The 19,019-nt window shown below is 46.8% G+C and overlaps 1 protein-coding gene across 2 annotated transcripts in view; it reads right to left on the bottom strand.

The window, feature by feature from the left end:
• LOC142495340 (EF-hand calcium-binding domain-containing protein 6-like) overlaps nt 1-19,019 on the bottom strand; it is a 150,747-nt gene that overhangs the window by 28,093 nt on the left and 103,635 nt on the right. For both annotated transcript variants that reach the window (XM_075600678.1, XM_075600679.1), the window contains exon 12: nt 17,228-17,341. In XM_075600678.1, the coding sequence (XP_075456793.1) occupies nt 17,228-17,341 (114 nt within the window). The remainder of the gene's footprint in view (nt 1-17,227; nt 17,342-19,019) is intronic.

Here is a 19,019-nt window from a genome sequence, read left to right as displayed (position 1 = left end):
GAGGACCAGTGAGAGGAGGCAATAGGATTGTAGATCTCTCTCCAAGAGAGACCTTATGGATTCATAAAATAAACTCTTGGGACTTCTGACTTGAAGCTAGCTAAGGTGGCCGCGTAGCATCAGTGCCCTGCAGGGAAAACAATGTGTCCCCATCCTCAGTCCCATGTGTCTGAATGTATTTAAAAATAAGAGCTCTAAAACACCAGTTTTTGGAGAAAACCACATATACTGTATAATACTTTTGTAGCGTGGGTAAGGTCTCAGAGCGTTCTGAGGGTTGTGGATGGTGGCCTGGCTGGTGAGACCTCGTGGCTGTGTAGGAGTGTAAAAGGTGGCCATCTTGTAACTTCTACATGGTGACTTAGAAGTGATGCTATAGGCTGAATCCATGCTGCCGCAGACTGCGCAGCATTATCACATTCCCTTAAGACATTGATTGGGCCCACAGACTGTGCAGGCGCGCGACACAGGAGGGGCGCGCGTTGCGCGAGGAATCAGTTGAAAACTGATTTCTCTGTGCGATGGGCAGGTCATGTGAGCGGTTTGCCCAATAAGGGCGAACTAGCTCCGTGACATCACTGACACGCAACTACACACTCAATAATTGTTGCTTTTATAATGTGATAAATCTATCAACCAAAATGAAGTCACGTACATCAGGCTGGTCCATATAGATATGACTGGAAAGTAAGGGAGAAATATAAGTTGGAACATGAAAAGAAACCAGTAAAAAAAAACTGTTATAACAAGATTATATGGAAAATTTGTCACCAAGCCTCAAACATATGATAAACCAGAGAAAAAAGGGAGGATAATGAGAAGGGGGATAAAAGAGAACTGATAAGCTCAGTGAACAAACTACTGATCTCCGCTTAGCTCAAACTTAAGTGATTACCAGGAGCATGGATCGATCGTCAATTAAGCTAATTACTTATCATTGTGTGGATTGTATTGATTTACATATTTAAGGGGAAAAAAATACAATTAAAAAAATAAATAAATAAACGGCAGCTTGGACTGCTGCTTTAAACCATAGAACAGTTAGACAATCAGGAAAACAGACAAAGGAGGAACATATTAGATTAGATTTATTGGGATACCCAAGGGGGTTTCAGGAAAACACATGATCACAGCTTTATCATACAGTATACCATGCCAAATATCCTGGAGACATCCAGAGGAAAAGACGGCATTAAAGTAGAGAGATGCCACGGGATTGGTCCTCCCAATGAAAGATGCTAAAGAAAAACCATGACTGGTCAGTGTTAGATTCTTGGATTTTTCAGAAAGAAACAAAATCTTCACAGCATCTAAAGCAAAGTTGGAATTGTAAGGAAAAGGGATCCTAATCATTCAAGACTTCTCTGCATCAGTGGCAAGGAAGAGAACATAATTCTCTGTCGCCGAGCTCTACCATAAAGGTGTCAAATTTGCCCTGCTTTATCCGGCGAAATTGAGTGTACAGTATAAACGGATCAAGGAGAATTTTAGTACAATGTGTAATAGGAAACAAATGACATGTATGCCTCTAGATCATAACCCATCTTACAAGGGGACTCTCACATATACCATCAAAAATGTATTGACATCTTACCCTCACCTCCCCCAAAAAAATGAACAATGAATAACGTAAAGATATCAACATAGACTGTGAAAGGAATAAATCCCCCAACTGAGCGATCCAAGATACTCCATCATTTCCAGATTCACAAATTAGATTTAGTCTTAATACAAGAGACCTTAATGACTTGGAACACGCAAAACTGGAAAGCTCATGCGTACAAAAGTACTGGGCATCCACTTATGAAGGCAAATAGGAGTAATAGCTATCCTTATCCATAACGCATTGCACTACACACTGGACTCCATATATAAGGACGGATTTGTGTTTTATTTACATCACTATAGTGGGAAGATTTGTTTCGCTAATGTATATACTCCAAATGAGCATTCTCCCAAATTCTTTGCAGAAATCATCAGCAACAATCAATTTTGTAGAGGACAACAAACCCCATGAATACCAAAGTGCATTGTTTTGGGAAACAGGTAAAGCTGTAATGAGAGGACAAATAATAAATTATACCAGTTATCACAGGCAAAAATCTAATCCGTAAAGAACAAGAACGGCTAATGCTTCAACGAGGACATATTTCGCATATTCAAAGCCTTCCCCTCAGACCTAAATAAGAATAAGTACTGAACAGACAAGTTGGAATATGAGGAAATAATCCAGGATAAAATAGAAGCGAATAGATCTTTGTATATGTGGTAATTGGTGCATCACACAGTTAGCTCATAGAAGTATAAGTCCTTTATAAGGAATCCAGAATCCAGAAGAACTGTATAATAACAGAGATGGTCATCCCAGGGAAAGATAGGGACCTAGTGGTGCCCACATAGCTACCACAAAGAACAGTCCCTAATGAAACATCAATGACCCATGGGATAAAGGAATAAATGTTTCAATACAAGACAGATAATAACGAAGGGACTATAGCCCTTTACCTGACTGTAGTTCCGGATAAGGTAGATTCTTCCACGTGCAATCCTCAAGAGTGTGTGTCAGAGTATGTAGAAGAGTAGAAGAGTACAGCTATCCACATCCAGGATAAGGAAAATAAGTATGGGCAACTCCAAGTGAAAATCAAGTCTGAATTTATTAAATCAGCAGGGCAATGGGGTAGAAAAATGCACCAACGCGTTTCATCCCGCAGGACTTTCTCAAGGTGTGAGAAAGTCCTGCGGGATGAAACGCGTTGGTGCGTTTTTCTACCCCCTTGCCCTGCTGATTTAATAAATCCAGACTTGATTTTCACTTGGAGTTGCCCATACTTATTTTCCTTATCCTGGATGTGGATAGCTGTACTCTTCTACTCTTCTACATACGCGAATAGATCTTTCAATTATTTTAAATTCTTCAAATTTGGGAATAAATTCGGGAAATTATTAGGTATTCTAACTAAACCGGCTTTGACCTTACAATTAAATCTGCTATTAAAGATACACGAAAACCCCACAAATATTATGTGTTCTTTTAAGTTTATAATAAACGGTATGATGCTAAAAGGAGGATAACATAGAAAATCGAAATTTTATTTTGGAAAAATCTGAACCTACCGAAGATTGCAAAGAATGCTCTCTATGATTTAAATCTCTGAGGAGATAGGCAAAGCACCAGGTCAAGATGGGTATTCACCCACATTTTATAGGATAATGAGCATAGAGCTTTACATTTTAAAGGAGATACCCTGTTCCAGAAACTTTTACTAAAGCCATTATTACTGTGGCTCACAAGAAGGGTAGGAATTGTGAAGACCCTTCTTTGTACTGACCTGTTGGCTGCTGATTGTATCTGAGGGAGTGAGAGAGATGGGGGGGAGGGGAGTTGAATGGGGGAGGTGGGAGAGAAAAAAGGTGGAGGGAATGGAGGGAGAGAGAGAACATAACAAAAGATTCACCAGGACAGTTAAAATGACAGGATTGATTTGCCCTGGCTCTGGGGGGGAAGGAGGGAGAGGACGCAGTTTGTGGAACTTACTCCAGGTGCAAAAATACCTAGTTCCTAATATTAATAAACTTTATAATTTAAATATTACCCCTACTATACATAAAGTGAAAAAAGCTGGCAAAATGGGAAAATTTACCATTATACTTCTGGGGTAGTGCAAATCTGATTAAAATATTGTGATTCCTGAAATTATTTTCCCTGTTTACTGATCCTACCAATATTGCTTAAGAACAATGGTATAAAGGAAATCCACTTTATGCAATTTGTATGGAATAAGAACAAAAATCAAGTTGAAAAGCTGCAATTAAATATCAGGGATGGAGGAGTTGCCCTGCTGAACATTAGATAGTGTACTTAGGCCTGGCTCTCTAGATATCTGAGGGACTGGATGGCTAATACAAATAATTATACAGTAACGGAAATGGAAAAACAATATATGGACAACTAGAATCCAGCAGCTTTAGTCCAACTAGAGAGGAAAATTATTCCAAAACAATTAGCAATCTCTTTAATTGAAAGCAACAAGAATAGCTTGGAGAACGGTTAAGAATAAATGCAAACTTAGTAAATTAGTACACCGTTCCTCCCTATACCTGTATGTAATGTAGCCTGGTCCCCCCGACTGCCCTATCCTCCGCTTCCCCTCCTCTTACCTCTGTGGTTGGGTGAAGTGTGTGGAGGGGCGGGTGGTAGCTGATAAGGCGGGCCAGTCGCCGGGAGCTCGCAGTGCGCCTGGCTCGCCGGGCGGCCGCCATATTGAATATGTGCACATGCGCAGTGAGTCGCGCATGCGCAGTTAGATGCTGAGAGTTGCGGCGGCCATTAGAGACTTGCGGAAGCACAGCAGGGAGCGGCGGCCATTACACAGAGGCTGCATGGGGAACTAAAAGCCCCATAATGCATAGGGGCGAAGGAACACATGGCGACAGGGAGCCAATAGCGTCGCCAGATTCCCCTGCACAGATTATGATACATTTCGCGCTCTGAGAGGAGTACACCAGTCGGAAGAGGGACTTTGTCCCCCAGGCCCCAGTTAGGCCCCGATTCACAAGTAGAGCAGTGATTGCTTTAGGGAGAGGCCCTTAGGTAGATGTGTGAGTGATTGACATATATCCTATGTGTGTGTTTAGTAAAGGTCATAAGGTTACAATTATATGTTGTGTGGTACTATTATTTGTTCCTGCACGGGGTCATCCCCAACACTAGGGATCCCGTACAGGTGGAGGCGCTGTCACCTAGTAGCTCAGGTGTATCCCAGGCTCTCAGTGGCAGAGGCCCAGGTATCTGTGAGCCAACAGGTAAAATCAGCACCAGTAGACTCTTCCCATAAAGGGGTAAGAGGGCTACAGTAATAATCCGGAATTTCCAGCTGGAGACATGTAGAATACTTTCTTAAAATGGAAAAGAGCCGGAATACTTTCCCTCAAACAGATACAGCAAAACACATACAGCAAAGAACAAACCTCCACCTCCAGTCCTTTGAAGAATTGAAAAACGAGTTCCAATTACACTTTTTTTTGTTGCATATCTCCAGGTTAAACATTATTTTAACACTACAAAATGCTGAGCCATTGAAGTTCCATGAAAATAAATTAGACCAATTAATCAAAGCTCCAAAACAAGATACATGCTCCAGAAAGCCTATCCCTGTATAAGATTTCATTTTAAGCCAAGAAAAACAGCCTATATTGGAGGATGCCTTTGCTAGACTGATGAGAGAGATCATAGAAAGAGGGAGCCGATGAAGTCATACTAGAACAGGGGTAGCCAACTCCAGTCCTGAAAGGCCACCAACGGGTCAGGTTTTCACGATATCCCTGCTCCAGCACAGTTGGCTCACTTAGGGGCACAGGGATTGAGCCAGCTGTGCTGAAGCAGGGATATCGTGAAATCATGACCTGTTGGTGTCCCGTGAGGACTGGAGTTGACCACTCCTGTACTAGAAGGTTCAAGCAGAGTTTATAATTGTATCCAATCTATAGCATGAAGAGAAACTCAACTGAAAATAACTTGCAGGGCCTTCCTATTTCAATATTTAGCCAGAAAATTCAATAATCTACCATCTTGCTGCCCCAAATGTCAATACCAAAAAGCTGACATGATACATCACTTTTGGAAATTTAGATACATTCAGGAAACAAGTCATTCATTACATCAATAAAAAACTAGACTCTTCATTCACTTAAATTGTAAGTTCTCCGGGGCAGGAATTTCCTTCCCTATTGTCTGACTTTTCTGCGCTTATTGCATTATAATTCCCTGTGCTGTATTGTCTTTGTAAAATGCTGAGTACACTGTGGGCACTATATAAATAAAGATGTACATTTCCAGTACATCCTAATTTGGCTCTGTTTGGTACTCTGGATATACTCTACGGAGAGAGAGACCCAAAACGACACACTGCCCTGAAATCATTGATATAATTTTAATGAAACAAAGAGGGAGACAGAAGCTCAGCCCTTGACTGCACTCGCTTCCAATAGTATTAAGATTGATAGTCAGACTACCTCCAAAATAGGTTGATTCAATGCACTTAAATGACCTGTAGAAGTGGGTGTTGGCCCACAAACAAATCAAGTGAATGTGGGTTGATATCTTAATTACTAGTGCAGAAATTAAAAATGAGCAATAAAATCCATTTTAATTCAATCAAAAAGAGTAAAATTAAAGGTGCTTGCTAAATGGACATACGTTTACATAAAAATAAAAAAGAACCAGTGTATAGAACCCCATGTATAAAGAACACAAGTGGTTCAGAATAAATTGGCTAGGATAGATAGCTGGTCTTGCTTAAAAAATGAGAGAACTAGTGATTGAGTAATTATCACTCTCAGATGAACAGTTAATAGTCATCTGAAACAGTGTTAGTATTGACATGAGATTAACAAACAACTATTGATATACAATCAGATACTTTTCTGATGTAGAATCAAACACCTAGGGGCCTATGCAGAGAGCAGCGCTATTTCAAAACTCGCCATTTTTTGGAGAAAATCGCGCAGAAAACAGCAGAAAATGGCGAGTTACGAAAAACGCGCCAATTTTTTTTTTCTATTTCTAAAACTCGCCTCGCGGCTGGCGAGAACCTCCATCTCGCCAGTTTTAAAAATATCCTAATGCAGAGAGGCGCGAACGGCATCTAGCGGCTGTTCGCGCCAATAAAATGGCGCGATTGTCTCCTTTTTGCCTCGCCAGGAAAAGTTGGCAAGAAGCTGCCGCTCGCGGCCATAGCAAAGGAAAAAAAAAGGCGCAAATTTTTTTTAACACATTTCTGCAGCGCGCATCTCGCCAATTTAAACTCGCCACACGCATTCATGTTAAACATAGCAGAATTCGCACATTTCTGCATATGGAGAATAAAACTCTCCAAAAAAGCTACTTTTTATTAAACTCGCCAATTTTAAAATTCACTGCTCTCTGCATAGGCCCCCTAGTCAGAAATGAGTATAGACTAATGACCAGAGAATGTTCAGCTGTAAACTGGTCTGGCAAAGATAGGATCTGATTGGTGTCGTAGCTAAACAGGTAGCGCTCATATGTGATCAAGTTAAAGATAAGTTCTAACTTGCTGAATCTTAATATATAAATTCGAAATTTGTATGGTTGGTGCTAGATGTGGTGAATCTGATTGGTCCTCAGCCTCTGGCCAATCAGATTGGTGGCTCTGTGACGTCACCCAACTGCCACTCTCTTCCCCCTCGGCCTCAACACACACACACACACACACACACACACACACACACACACACACACACACACACACACACACACACACACACACACACACACACACACACACACACACACACACACACACTCTCTCTCTCTCTGTCCTCTCCCCCCCCCAACACACTCACCCTCACGTGCGCCGCCCTGCACCGGCTCCCGGACGGAGGGGAAGCGCGGCCCTCCTGCCCCAGCTGCCAACTTCAGGCTCCTCCCCCCTCGCTCCCAACCGGCTCTCGGACGGAGGGGAAGCGCGGCGCGGCCCTCCTGCCCCAGCCGCCAATGCTAACTTCCCTTCCCGGCGCTCACTTCCCTCCCCGGTGCTCCCTTACCTCCGGTGGCCGTGCGGGCCGGGACATGGCCGCTGGGGGGCCAAGCAGCCTCCTCGGATCTGCACCAGTCCCACTCTCCACCACCTCTCACTCCCGTCGTGTGTGTGTGTGGAGAGGGACATTTTACTCCTGCCAACAATTTGTGCCTCACTTTCACCCCCCCTCACTTTCACCCCCCCCCTCACTTTCACCCCCCCTCCCTGTGTTTCACCCCCCTCCCTGCCTTTCACCCCCCTCCCTGCCTTTCACCCCCTGCCTTTCACCCCCCTCCCTGCCTTTCACCCCCCCTCCCTGCCTTTCACGCCCCCCTCCCTGCTCTTCCCCCCCCCCCTGCCCTTCACGCCCCCCCTTGCCCTTCATGCCCCCCCTGCCCTTCACGTCCCCCCTCCCTGCCCTTCACGCCCCCCCTCCCTGCCCTTCATGCCCCCCCTCCCTGCCCTTCACTCCCCCCTCCCTGACCTTCACGCCCCCCCTCCCTGCCCTTCACACCCCCCCTCTCTGCCCTTCACGCCCCCCCTGCCCTTCACGCCCCCTCCCTGCCCTTCACGCCCCCCCTCCCTGGCCTTGATTCCCCCCCTCCCTGACCTTCACACCCCCCCCCTGACCTTCACGCCCCCCCTCCCTGCCCTTCACGCCCCCCCCTCTCTGCCCTTTATGCCCCCCCCCTCCCTGCCCCTCACACCCCCCCTCCCTGCCAATCATGCCCCCCCCTCCCTGCCCTTCATGGCCCTCCCTCCCTGCCCCTCACACCCCCCCTTCATGCCCCCCCTCCCTGCCCTTCATGCCCCCCCTCCCTGCCCTTCACATGCCCCCTCCCTGCCCTTCACGCCCCTCCCTCCCTGTCCTTCACGCCCCCCCTCCCTGCCCTTCACACCCCCCTCCCTGCCCTTCACGCCCCCCCTCCCTGCCCTTCACGCCCCCCCTCCCTGCCCTTCACACCCCCTCCCTCCCAGCCCTTCACGCCCCCCTCCCTGCCCTTCATGCCCCCCCCTGCCCGTCACGCCCCCCCTCCCTGCCCTTCACGCCCCCCCTCCCTGCCCTTCACGCACCCCCCTCCCTGCCCTTCACGCCACCCCTCCCTGCCCTTCACGCCACCCCTCCCTGCCCTTCACGCCCCTTCTCTCTGCCCTTCACACCCCCCACTGCCCTTCACGCCCCCCCTCCCTGCCCTTCACGCCCCCCCCTCCCTGACCTTCACGCCCCCCCTGCCTTTCATGCACCCCCCCTCCCCTCCCTGCCCTTCAGGCACCCCCGCTCCCCTCCCTGCCTTTCACGTACCCCCCCTCCCCTCCCTGCCCTTCACGCACCCCTCCCTCCCCTCCCTGCCCTTCACGCACCCCCCTCCCTGCCCTTCACGCACCCCCCCTCCCTGCCCTTCACGCACCCCCCTCCCTGCCCTTCACGCACCCCCCCTCCCTGCCCTTCACGCACCCCCCCTCCCCTCCCTGCCCTTCACGCACCCCCCCTCCCCACCCCGCCCTTCACGCACCCCCCCTCACCACCCCGCCCTTCACGCACCCCGCCCCTGCAATCCCGGGCAACGCCGGGTATATCAGCTAGTATCTTAATATAAAAGATTAAATAATATGGGGTAACCTATACTACTCCTGAGCATATATAATAAGAGCGATAAATGCAAATCCTAGCCATAAAGGAAAAACATGCAACCAGAGTAGGGGAGTGGTGGGGTAAAGGGACGCCTTGAAGCTTTAGGCCAAGATTAGAGTCCGTGCTGGCGCACGTCTGTGCGCGCTTGTCGCATCGTGGGCACCTCTCACCCGAGCGATGTCTGAACTTGGCTGCAGGAGATTGGGGAGGCGTGGCTGAGGTATGGCGGATGCGTCACGAAGCTGGTTCGCCCTCATTGGCTGAACCGCTCACATGACACCGACATCACGCAACCACGCTTGAAAATACATATTTTTTTGTATTTTCAAAACGCGGTCCCGCCATCGAACTTCACGCCCCCCCTCCCTGCCCTTCACGCCCCCCTCCCTGCCCTTCACGCCCCCCCCCCTCCCCGCCTTTCACGCCACCCCTCCCTGCCCTTCACGCCACCCCTCCCTGCCCTTCACGCCCCTTCTCTCTGCCCTTCACACCCCCCACTGCCCTTCACGCCCCCCCTCTCTGCCCTTCACGCCCCCCCCCTCCCTGACCTTCACGCCCCCCCTGCCCTTCATGCACCCCCCCTCCCCTCCCTGCCCTTCAGGCACCCCCGCTCCCCTCCCTGCCTTTCACGTACCCCCCCTCCCCTCCCTGCCCTTCACGCACCCCTCCCTCCCCTCCCTGCCCTTCACGCACCCCCCCTCCCCTCCCTGCCCTTCACGCCCCCCCTCCCTGCCCTTCACGCACCCCCCCTCCCTGCCCTTCACGCACCCCCCCTCCCTGCCCTTCACGCACCCCCCCTCCCTGCCCTTCACGCACCCCCCCTCCCCTCCCTGCCCTTCACGCACCCCCCCTCCCCACCCCTCCCTTCATGCACACCCCTCCCCACCCCGCCCTTCACGCACCCCCCCTCCCCACCCCGCCCTTCACGCACCCCGCCCCTGCAATCCCGGGCAACGCCGGGTATATCAGCTAGTATCTTAATATAAAAGATTAAATAATATGGGGTAACCTATACTACTCCTGAGCATATATAATAAGAGCGATAAATGCAAATCCTAGCCATAAAGGAAAAACATGCAACCAGAGTAGGGGAGTGGTGGGGTAAAGGGACGCCTTGAAGCTTTAGGCCAAGATTAGAGTCCGTGCTGGCGCACGTCTGTGCGCGCTCGTCGCATCGTGGGCACCTCTCACCCAAGCGATGTCTGAACTTGGCTGCAGGAGATTGGGGAGGCGTGGCTGAGGTATGGCGGATGCGTCACGAAGCTGGTTCGCCCTCATTGGCTGAACCGCTCACATGACCCCGACATCACGCAACCGCGCTTGAAAATACATATTTTTTTGTATTTTCAAAACGCGGTCCCGCCATCGAACTCCGTCGTGCTTATGTTCGCGCAGTAGGGGCGGCCACACAGGGATCAGGACATTTCTGTTTGCCGCCCGAGCGCCATCGCGCGCTGTCTAATCGCGGCCTTAGAAAAGTCTTGCTACCGCGAGTATAACTGGCTGGATAGCCAAGAGTTCAGTGTTGCTGCGCCGTGCAGGCAGCGGATCCCCACACTCTATAAAGAATAAATAAAAATAGCTACAACATAACAAAATAGGGGTAGCAGTCAAGATAAACACATGAAATAAAGTATCTACAGTAGAACGAATGTAACAATACAAACCCAATAATAAAGTGTGGTAAATGATACTCCTATACTTTATCCCTTTATGCACCTTTACTTTGCTTTATGGGCTGACACAAGAGCTTTGTCCTCGTCGTCGTCACCATTCCCTTTTGATAGGTAAGATGGGAGGGCAGTTACGAAGGATCTTATCTTACATTTTATCTACCTAAATACTGCTCGGTTCTGTTAAGTTACCAATACCGGATACGATGGGACGTCCTGGCGAACTTTCCATATGGCCAATTTTGTAGGATTATGAGGAACTGCTCAAATGATGAAGTCTACAAGGGACAATCCCATACAGTACTTGAAAAGAAAGATTCTTGGATAGAAAATATAGCTTTTGGAGAACTAAATCAAGCACGGGATAGAGCTAGAGCATGAAGTAGGAAAGACATTTTAAAACAAGAAACCAAGGAAATAAGATAATTGTTAAAAAAAAAATATATGTATATTTTATTCCATTGGTGACCAAGCAGAGCAGCCGAGCAGCAGAGCAGCCGAGCTTCACGCATTAGGAGAATACTAAGTAGCATTTTAAAATCAGATGAGATTTTGAAAGGATTTTTGCTTGAACGATCCCAGGTTATACAGTATTTACTAGACCTCCTAATTTAAAAACAAGTATAGCCCCTTGCCTTCTAGATATAGAAAATTGTAAGAGGAAGTCCTGATTGGAAGGTAATGTACTATCAAGATTCTTCAAGTGCTATAAATGTAAGGCATTTATTTATTTATAACAACATTCATATAGCGCCTTATCAAGGGGTCTGGACATTAGTTAGTACAGACAAAATCTATAATGTGATGCCTGAGGCACAGGGAGATAAAGGGACTTACCCAAGGTCACAAGGAGCTGAACTGAACTAGGCTCCCCTGCTTCAAACTCAGGTGCCATTGTCATTGTTACGAAAAACAAAAACTTTTAGGTCACATTTAACTGGAGAAACATTTGTAATAAAGGACTCCATTGTAAGGATTCTGCTTGATCCGTGCCGAGTTTTCACTGCGGTCCGGGTTTTCTGTCTCTCCTGCCCTTTCGGCTCTCTGTGGCCATTTTGGGTACTGGCAGCCTGCTTTATAAGGCTGCAGTTATCATACGGAGTCTCTGAGCAAAGTACTGTGTGTTTGCAGCTCCTGTCGGTCTTTGCAGTTACGCCTTATCCTCTGGCCTGTTTTGAATTCTTGTTGCTGACCCCGGACCGTGACCTCAACCTTGCTGCCTTCCACCTGCCCTGACCTCCGCTTGCCTCTTCGACTTTACACCTCTGCCGCCAGCCCTGACCCCTGCTTCCATACCGACTACGGATACTCTTACAGGACTCTGTCCCTGGGTTGTGGTTCGTTTATTTGCATCCCTACCTCAGCCCTGCAGTTCCGCCTCCTGATTTGAGACGAGCACCGTCACATCCATTAACTGTAAAAAGGCTTATGGGATATTTTCTATAGTGTTCCTACTGGCGCCTATATTTGGGTAAAACCAAGAGACCACGGAGAGTAAGAATAATGGAATACTTACGAAACATTGAAGAAGTCCACATCCAGTTTCCAATCATTTTCAGACGATACATGGGTGTAACCCTGTGGACTTAAGGTTTATGGGTATAGACCACTGATAGGTAAAAGGCGGTGAGGTGGGGGAGACAGTGAGAGATAGCGGGAGTAGACAAAGCGAGAGAGAGAGGGGGGAGATGGGGTGAGGGGCGAGAGACGGGGTTAGGGGGGGGAGACAGAGTGAGAGAGGGGGTCAGATGGGGTGAGAGACGGGGGAACAGTGAGAGATCAGCACACACAGAGAGACGGGAAAAGAGATCAGCACAGAGAGAGCAATAGAGAGAGATGTTATGCGGAGCAGTTATATGGGGGCCATAGGAGGCATTATAGGGAGGGGTTAAATGGAGCAATAGGAGGAGTTATATACAGAGCAGTTATATGGGGTGTAACAGGGACTTATTCCTGTTTAAATAAAGCTGCCTCTAGTGGTCTGAGAAATCCAGCAGAGAGCCAATTAATTGCAGCTAGTCAATTAACCCTGTTCCACCTGGGTAATCAGAGAAGGGTAAAAAAAAACCTGCTGGGGACAGACAGAAAGCCTCCTTAGCACAGACACACTGTGCTGACAGTGGAGATGAAGACTTGAGCACATAGAAGGGCTGTCTGCTGATAGCAAGACACCAGGAGACGAGATATATTCCTGGACACAGAGAACACATGAACCTGCCAGGGGCAGAGCTCTCAAGGGAACAGCAGGACTGCAACACCTACATCTGAAGTTTTGCCTGGAGAAACCGGAGATGCCGTACCAGCATACTCAGATAAGACTTTCATATACATTATGCCCTGATAATATGTTATGTGTTTTGTACTGGGAACTGGCTTATCCAGTCAGTCAGATAGCTAGGGCATGTACTGTTCATTTAGTCTCCAAAGTGGAGTAGGTGTTTGTTTCTTTGTATTATGTTTTGCCTTAAACTGCTGTTTAAAGTGACAGGCTGAATAAAGCCATGTTTAATTTCCCCCAAATCGGTCTCCCTGAGTATACCTCTGCACAAGTCTCTTACATGGGACTATAGAAGTTAAAGGGAGGGGCTATAAGTCAATATATTATATGCAGCCCTTTTATCATGTTGCCAAACACTGTTATAGACAGTGTAAAATGCAATTGCAGAGGGGGAGACAGGGCAAAAAAGCTCTCCAGGTTGGATTTTTTTGGATACATAGGCCCCAATACATCAAACTGCAGTACCCTAAAAATGCAGCATTATCGCTAAAAAAGTGCCTTATTTTTATTGTGCAATACTGTACATAAACGTTGTACCACCCATAAAAAACAGGCATAATACAGTATTTTTAGGTAAAACTAGTTCTGATATTTATAGGAAAGGGATGAACTGCAGAAATACCATAAACATTTTATCACCTACTTCAGGCTGGTGTTAGCCCTGTCTTTCTTATGTATATAATGGCCAATATACTGGTCATTATATACATAGGCAAGATAAGCTAAACCAACCTGAAATAGGTAATAAAATAGTAATTATAATACATTATAGTACACGGGTCAACAAGTCATGGGTTTCCATAACCAGCTGACCACAAAGGGCTACAAAGGGGTCAATATAAACATGAAACTATACTACATGCGCACCTTAGTGCCTAGTAAAGCATTGCCGCTAATGTGATGAAGGGGTTAACCAATCTAGCCCTCCCCCCTCCCCCGAGAGGCCAAACCACTTGGGCAAGTCACTTTATCTCCCTATATATAGATTGTAAAATCACCTGGGCAGTGACTGTGTCTATAAAATTCCTATATCCTGCATACTGTGCACTGTACTATAATTGTGATGCGTTTTATGTCCCACTGGGAGAAAAGTGCTGTATAAAATAAATGTATTACTATTATTACCCCTTCATTACCTTTGCAGTTAGTGAATCATTGCTTAGCAATGCTTTACTAGCCAGAAAAGTAATGAAAGAGGGTAAATCATGTATTTTAATATTGTACATTTATCTAGCTTACTATTGATTGCCAATGTGGTTATCTAGGCTCCCCATTGAGAGGGGCTTAGGTAGCCACGTGACAATAAATTAAAACCATAAACTCATATATAGAAAAAATAGACCAAAACATTAAAAATAACTTTAAACCATGACATAATGGGTAATGGCTTCATGGTTTAAATTTATTTTTAATGTTCTGGTCTATATTTTTATACATGAGTCATTTTTATGCTTAATGCTCAAAACCACTATCAACCACATTTGGCTAATAGAGATATTTGGCATCAGTCTAGAGTGGAGGTGGGGATGGGTTTGTTTGAGGGTAGGGGGTGTGAGATGGGGATAGTTTCCCAGGGGAGGGTGATTAACCCCTGGGTCAACGGGATTAGGTATACCTTGGTAACCACAGGCATCAAACTGGTTAATTTTATTTTGATCAGAGGCTTTTCTAATAATAGATATTACAGAAGATTAATCCCTTCATCCCTCTCACTGGAGTGAAAACAAAGAAAAGACAGCGCAAAAAAACCATTGTGTAGTATATTAAAAATATTATTTATAATGTGAGGGTGAGTATTGCACGTACATCAAAAAAAAGGGTTAATAGCATGACATGTTAGGGACATGTTACCACTCGGCAGGCACAGCAGGACACGAACACAGGTTACTTAGACGTCCTCCCTCAAGCTGCTGGTATCCAGAATCGGCATGTACAGTTCAGCGTTGGGGAACCTTCCCGCGTGTTCAAGGAGCTCCCGGCGGTGGTTCAGAAGGGTTGATCGCCGCGTTACTTCCTGGTTAGTCCACGCTAGCGTGTGACGTCATCCGGCGGCGTCTCTCGGCCGGTCGTGTCTTTGGTGCGTCACTCCTTGGCGATATGCGATCGAGTGGTCAAACGAGTCCCAGACAAGTCCCACAATAAAACAAATGTTCAAATATAAAGCCGCAATGGGGATATATGTAAAAGATGAAGGAACGCGCCCTCTCCTACGCGTTTCTTTTACATATATCCCCATTGCGGCTTTATATTTGAACATTTGTTTTATTGTGGGACTTGTCTGGGACTCGTTTGACCACTCGATCGCATATCGCCAAGGAGTGACGCACCAAAGACGCGACCGGCCGAGAGACGCCGCCGGATGACGTCACACGCTAGCGTGGACTAACCAGGAAGTAACGCGGCGATCAACCCTTCTGAACCACCGTCGGGAGCTCCTTGAACACGCGGGAAGGTTCCCCAACGCTGAGCTGTACATGCCGATTCTGGATACCAGCAGCTTGAGGGAGGACGTCTAAGTAACCTGTGTTCGTGTCCTGCTGTGCCTGCCGAGTGGTAACATGTCCCTAACATGTCATGCTATTAACCCTTTTTTTTGATGTACGTGCAATACTCACCCTCACATTATAAATAATATTTTTAATATACTACACAATGGTTTTTTTGCGCTGTCTTTTCTTTGTTTTCATGTAGCCTGGTGTTTGAGCCATTCCCATTGACCAGCAGCACAAAACCTCACCTATCAGGTTGTATTGTATAACCCATATTTAAGTCACTATTTTATATCACAGATCACATATGAGCGCAAGTTTTTTGTTTTCACTCTCACTGGAGTGCCTTATCACCAACTCTGGGGCACCTATCCCCATCACCTCACTCCTATTCCCACTCCAGCTGAAGCCGGCTAATAGGGCTCTACATCATGCAACAAATAGAAATGAAAAACACAATGTAAAAATACAAATAGCATTAAACAATATTATATCATACATTGCAATAGATGTTTGAATGGCTACAAGAAAGGATGGAACGTCTGGCTGCAGTTTGAAAGGATTGGGCAAAAAGAGAGGACCTGCAGCCGCAGAAAACCGTGAACAAGGCAGGGAGAAACCATGGCATAGGTGTACTGGCTGGGTTGTCGAAGGGAAGGGCGTTATCGCTGGGAACTACGGAGCAGCGTTTCAAGGGCCGCTGCTTTGGAAGATAGGTGAGGAGGTAGCCGCGGCATCCTTGTGACCCCAGAGTGATGGAAAGAAGGCATGTTGCCACATGGATGAGGGGTGGGGGATAGAAGAGTAGACCTATAACCGGAAAATATTTACCTGTCACTTCTGGGATTAAGAAATTGATACCTCATAAAGTTGCACGGTGCATAGCACATGGTGCATAGCACACTGCATTCTGTAGAGTTTGTTTTTTAATCCAAACAGTGATTGATGCTTTTCAGGATGGGGCATTTTTGTATCCTCAGTAGGGAAGTGCAAACTCCGTTATATTGCCCAGTTTCAGGCTCCTGCTGACTGCACCGGCCAATTCCAGATAAACAACCCGTTTTTTCAATGTCCCATGAAAGCATCTGGATGGATTTCTGACAGAGGACCTGGCAGCATTAGAGTCTCTGGTGACCCTAGTTTGCTTTGTGTTTCTTAAATGGGTTTATGCAAGAAGAAGTGTGAGTTTAGAATGCGGATTGCTGACAGCAGGTCTCTTGTGCAGTGTTTCCACCCAATAGGTAGAAACATTTACTTGACAGATGAATGGGTGAATGCATTTTCAAGCCCTTCTTATTGCTAGAATTAGCAAGAGGTAATACACGGTGCAGTATTGTTATTTACAAAGAACGGGTTAGGGATTTTTTTTAATCAACTGAATGGGCAGTAAGTATAGTCTTCAGTTGCCAAAAGTTGTCTTATTGCATATTGCTGCTTCGTAAATATGACCCTAAATGCTTCTTTGTGTTACAGTTAATTAATGGAGTAACCGTATTTGATGAATCTGCAGCGCTCAACTTCCACTTCTTTTTTTTCCAGAATGGAAGTGTTTTTATAAATGACAGTATGTATGATAGAGAAGGATGCTAGGATTCACTGTATACAGTACAAACCTTTGCTCGGCGTTCTCCAGCATTTTTTGCATAAAGCTAAGACTTGATCTGCTTTTAATTTTACCAACAAATGTTGAAAAGTCCACCATCCCATCTTTCCTCCTTAGGTTAAACCTGAAAGAGCAGAGCTATATTAAAATTACATTACAAATAATTACTTACATTTATATTTTACATTCCATCAATGTTTAACATATTTTGACCTGAATATATATTGTAACTCTTTTCACCATTAAAGCAGTGCTACAGGTTCATCTGAACATAGCTGAATGCATTTTGTCACATCTAGCGCAACTATAAATGTCCTTCAGCTGGAAGACATCTAATTGTGCAAACGTACAGTACATTTCAAATGTTGGAGTTTCACAAAATGTCTCCTAACGAGAGTAAGGGCTGACAATCACAGTCTGTTTGTAATGGCGCTTTTCATCAAATGGTGGCTTTAAAGGAACAGCATAGCATTAGGGCAATTCGAGATTATTATGGGACAAACTGGTCACTTCATTTTAAATTACAACACAATATTTCATTGGTTGTGAGGAATAAAAAGGATTTATTGACTTGAACTGTATGAATAGTGGATACTTGATTATGTAGCCCCGGCCCCCGTTTACCTCTGTGGCGGGTAAAAGAACTGGGGGGAGGGGGAGAGGCTACAGAGGGATGTCCAGGTGCCGCCAGAGCTGCGAGCGGACTCGGCGAGGCGCAGGGAGCTGCTCCGGTACTGCGGAGTGCAGGCGGTAGCCATCTTGCTTTTCGCGCATGCGCAGTATGAGCCATGCGCATGCACAATAGAGTAGAGTTGTGGCAACCATAAGACAGGCTCCGCAAAGGACTACAGGTCCCACGTGAGCGCGCAGAGCCAATTGGGCTGAAGAATCCACAGAGAGCAAGATAGATACATTTGGCGCGCATAGGACCAGGCCAGTCGGGAGCAGGACGCCAAGGAAGGAGGTAGTGTCTTAGGCCGTGCCTATAGTGCCGTCGTTGGTGACGGCGACACGGCAGGTGACGTCGCTGTCGCCACCGGCGAAAGTTATGTTTCGCCGGGCGGCCGGGTCGCGGGATTCCAGCAATTTGATTTGTTCAAGGGCCGTCACGTGACACGACAGCCCTTGAAAACTCAAATTTTTTGCCGGCTTCCAGTTTCCGCGATGATGACGTCACTCCGTCGCTTTGTCGTGCGCACTATAAGCGCACGCGGCGGCGGAAATGTATTTGTTTTCGGGCGACGTCGCCGTCACTATAAGCGTGGTTTTAGGTGCCAGTGGCCCTGGGACTAGGCCAGATTTCCCCTGTAGGCCCCAGCTAGTCCCCCGACTCACAGTAGTGGCAGAGTGACAATAGGGAAAGCCCTCCAGCTAGGGAAGCTCCCCTTAGGTGCACAATAGTGTTGCTGCGCTGGTGGACAGAGCCACGCGGTGATCTGCGGCCAGTGGTCTGGGACCAGATCTCAAGCCAACTAGAGATATTAAGGGAGACGCTCCGGCTGGAGCTCCCTCAAGAAGTGGGACGGAGGGACTCTTGGAGGATCCACATCGTGGGATCAGATGGATCTTTCTGTTCATTTAGCGGTACCTGGGTACAGGAGTGGCCAGGGAGGTAAAGTGCACCAACGGTCCACGGGGGTAGCGCTATTCCCTACACTGGGGTGGGATTGACACTGGGGAAGGACACCTGGGATATTGGTGCCACCGCACCCTAAGCAAGTTAGGGGATATATCCGATATCATTGTTGTATTGTACTAGGGTACTGTTATACTGTATTGTATTGTGTGTTTTTAGTAAATAC

This window comes from Ascaphus truei, chromosome 5 (assembly GCF_040206685.1).
Source record: "Ascaphus truei isolate aAscTru1 chromosome 5, aAscTru1.hap1, whole genome shotgun sequence".
Taxonomy (NCBI): domain Eukaryota; kingdom Metazoa; phylum Chordata; class Amphibia; order Anura; family Ascaphidae; genus Ascaphus; species Ascaphus truei.
The sequence above is the reverse complement of the archived record's forward strand: the minus strand, read 5'-3'. Positions and strand labels throughout refer to the sequence as shown.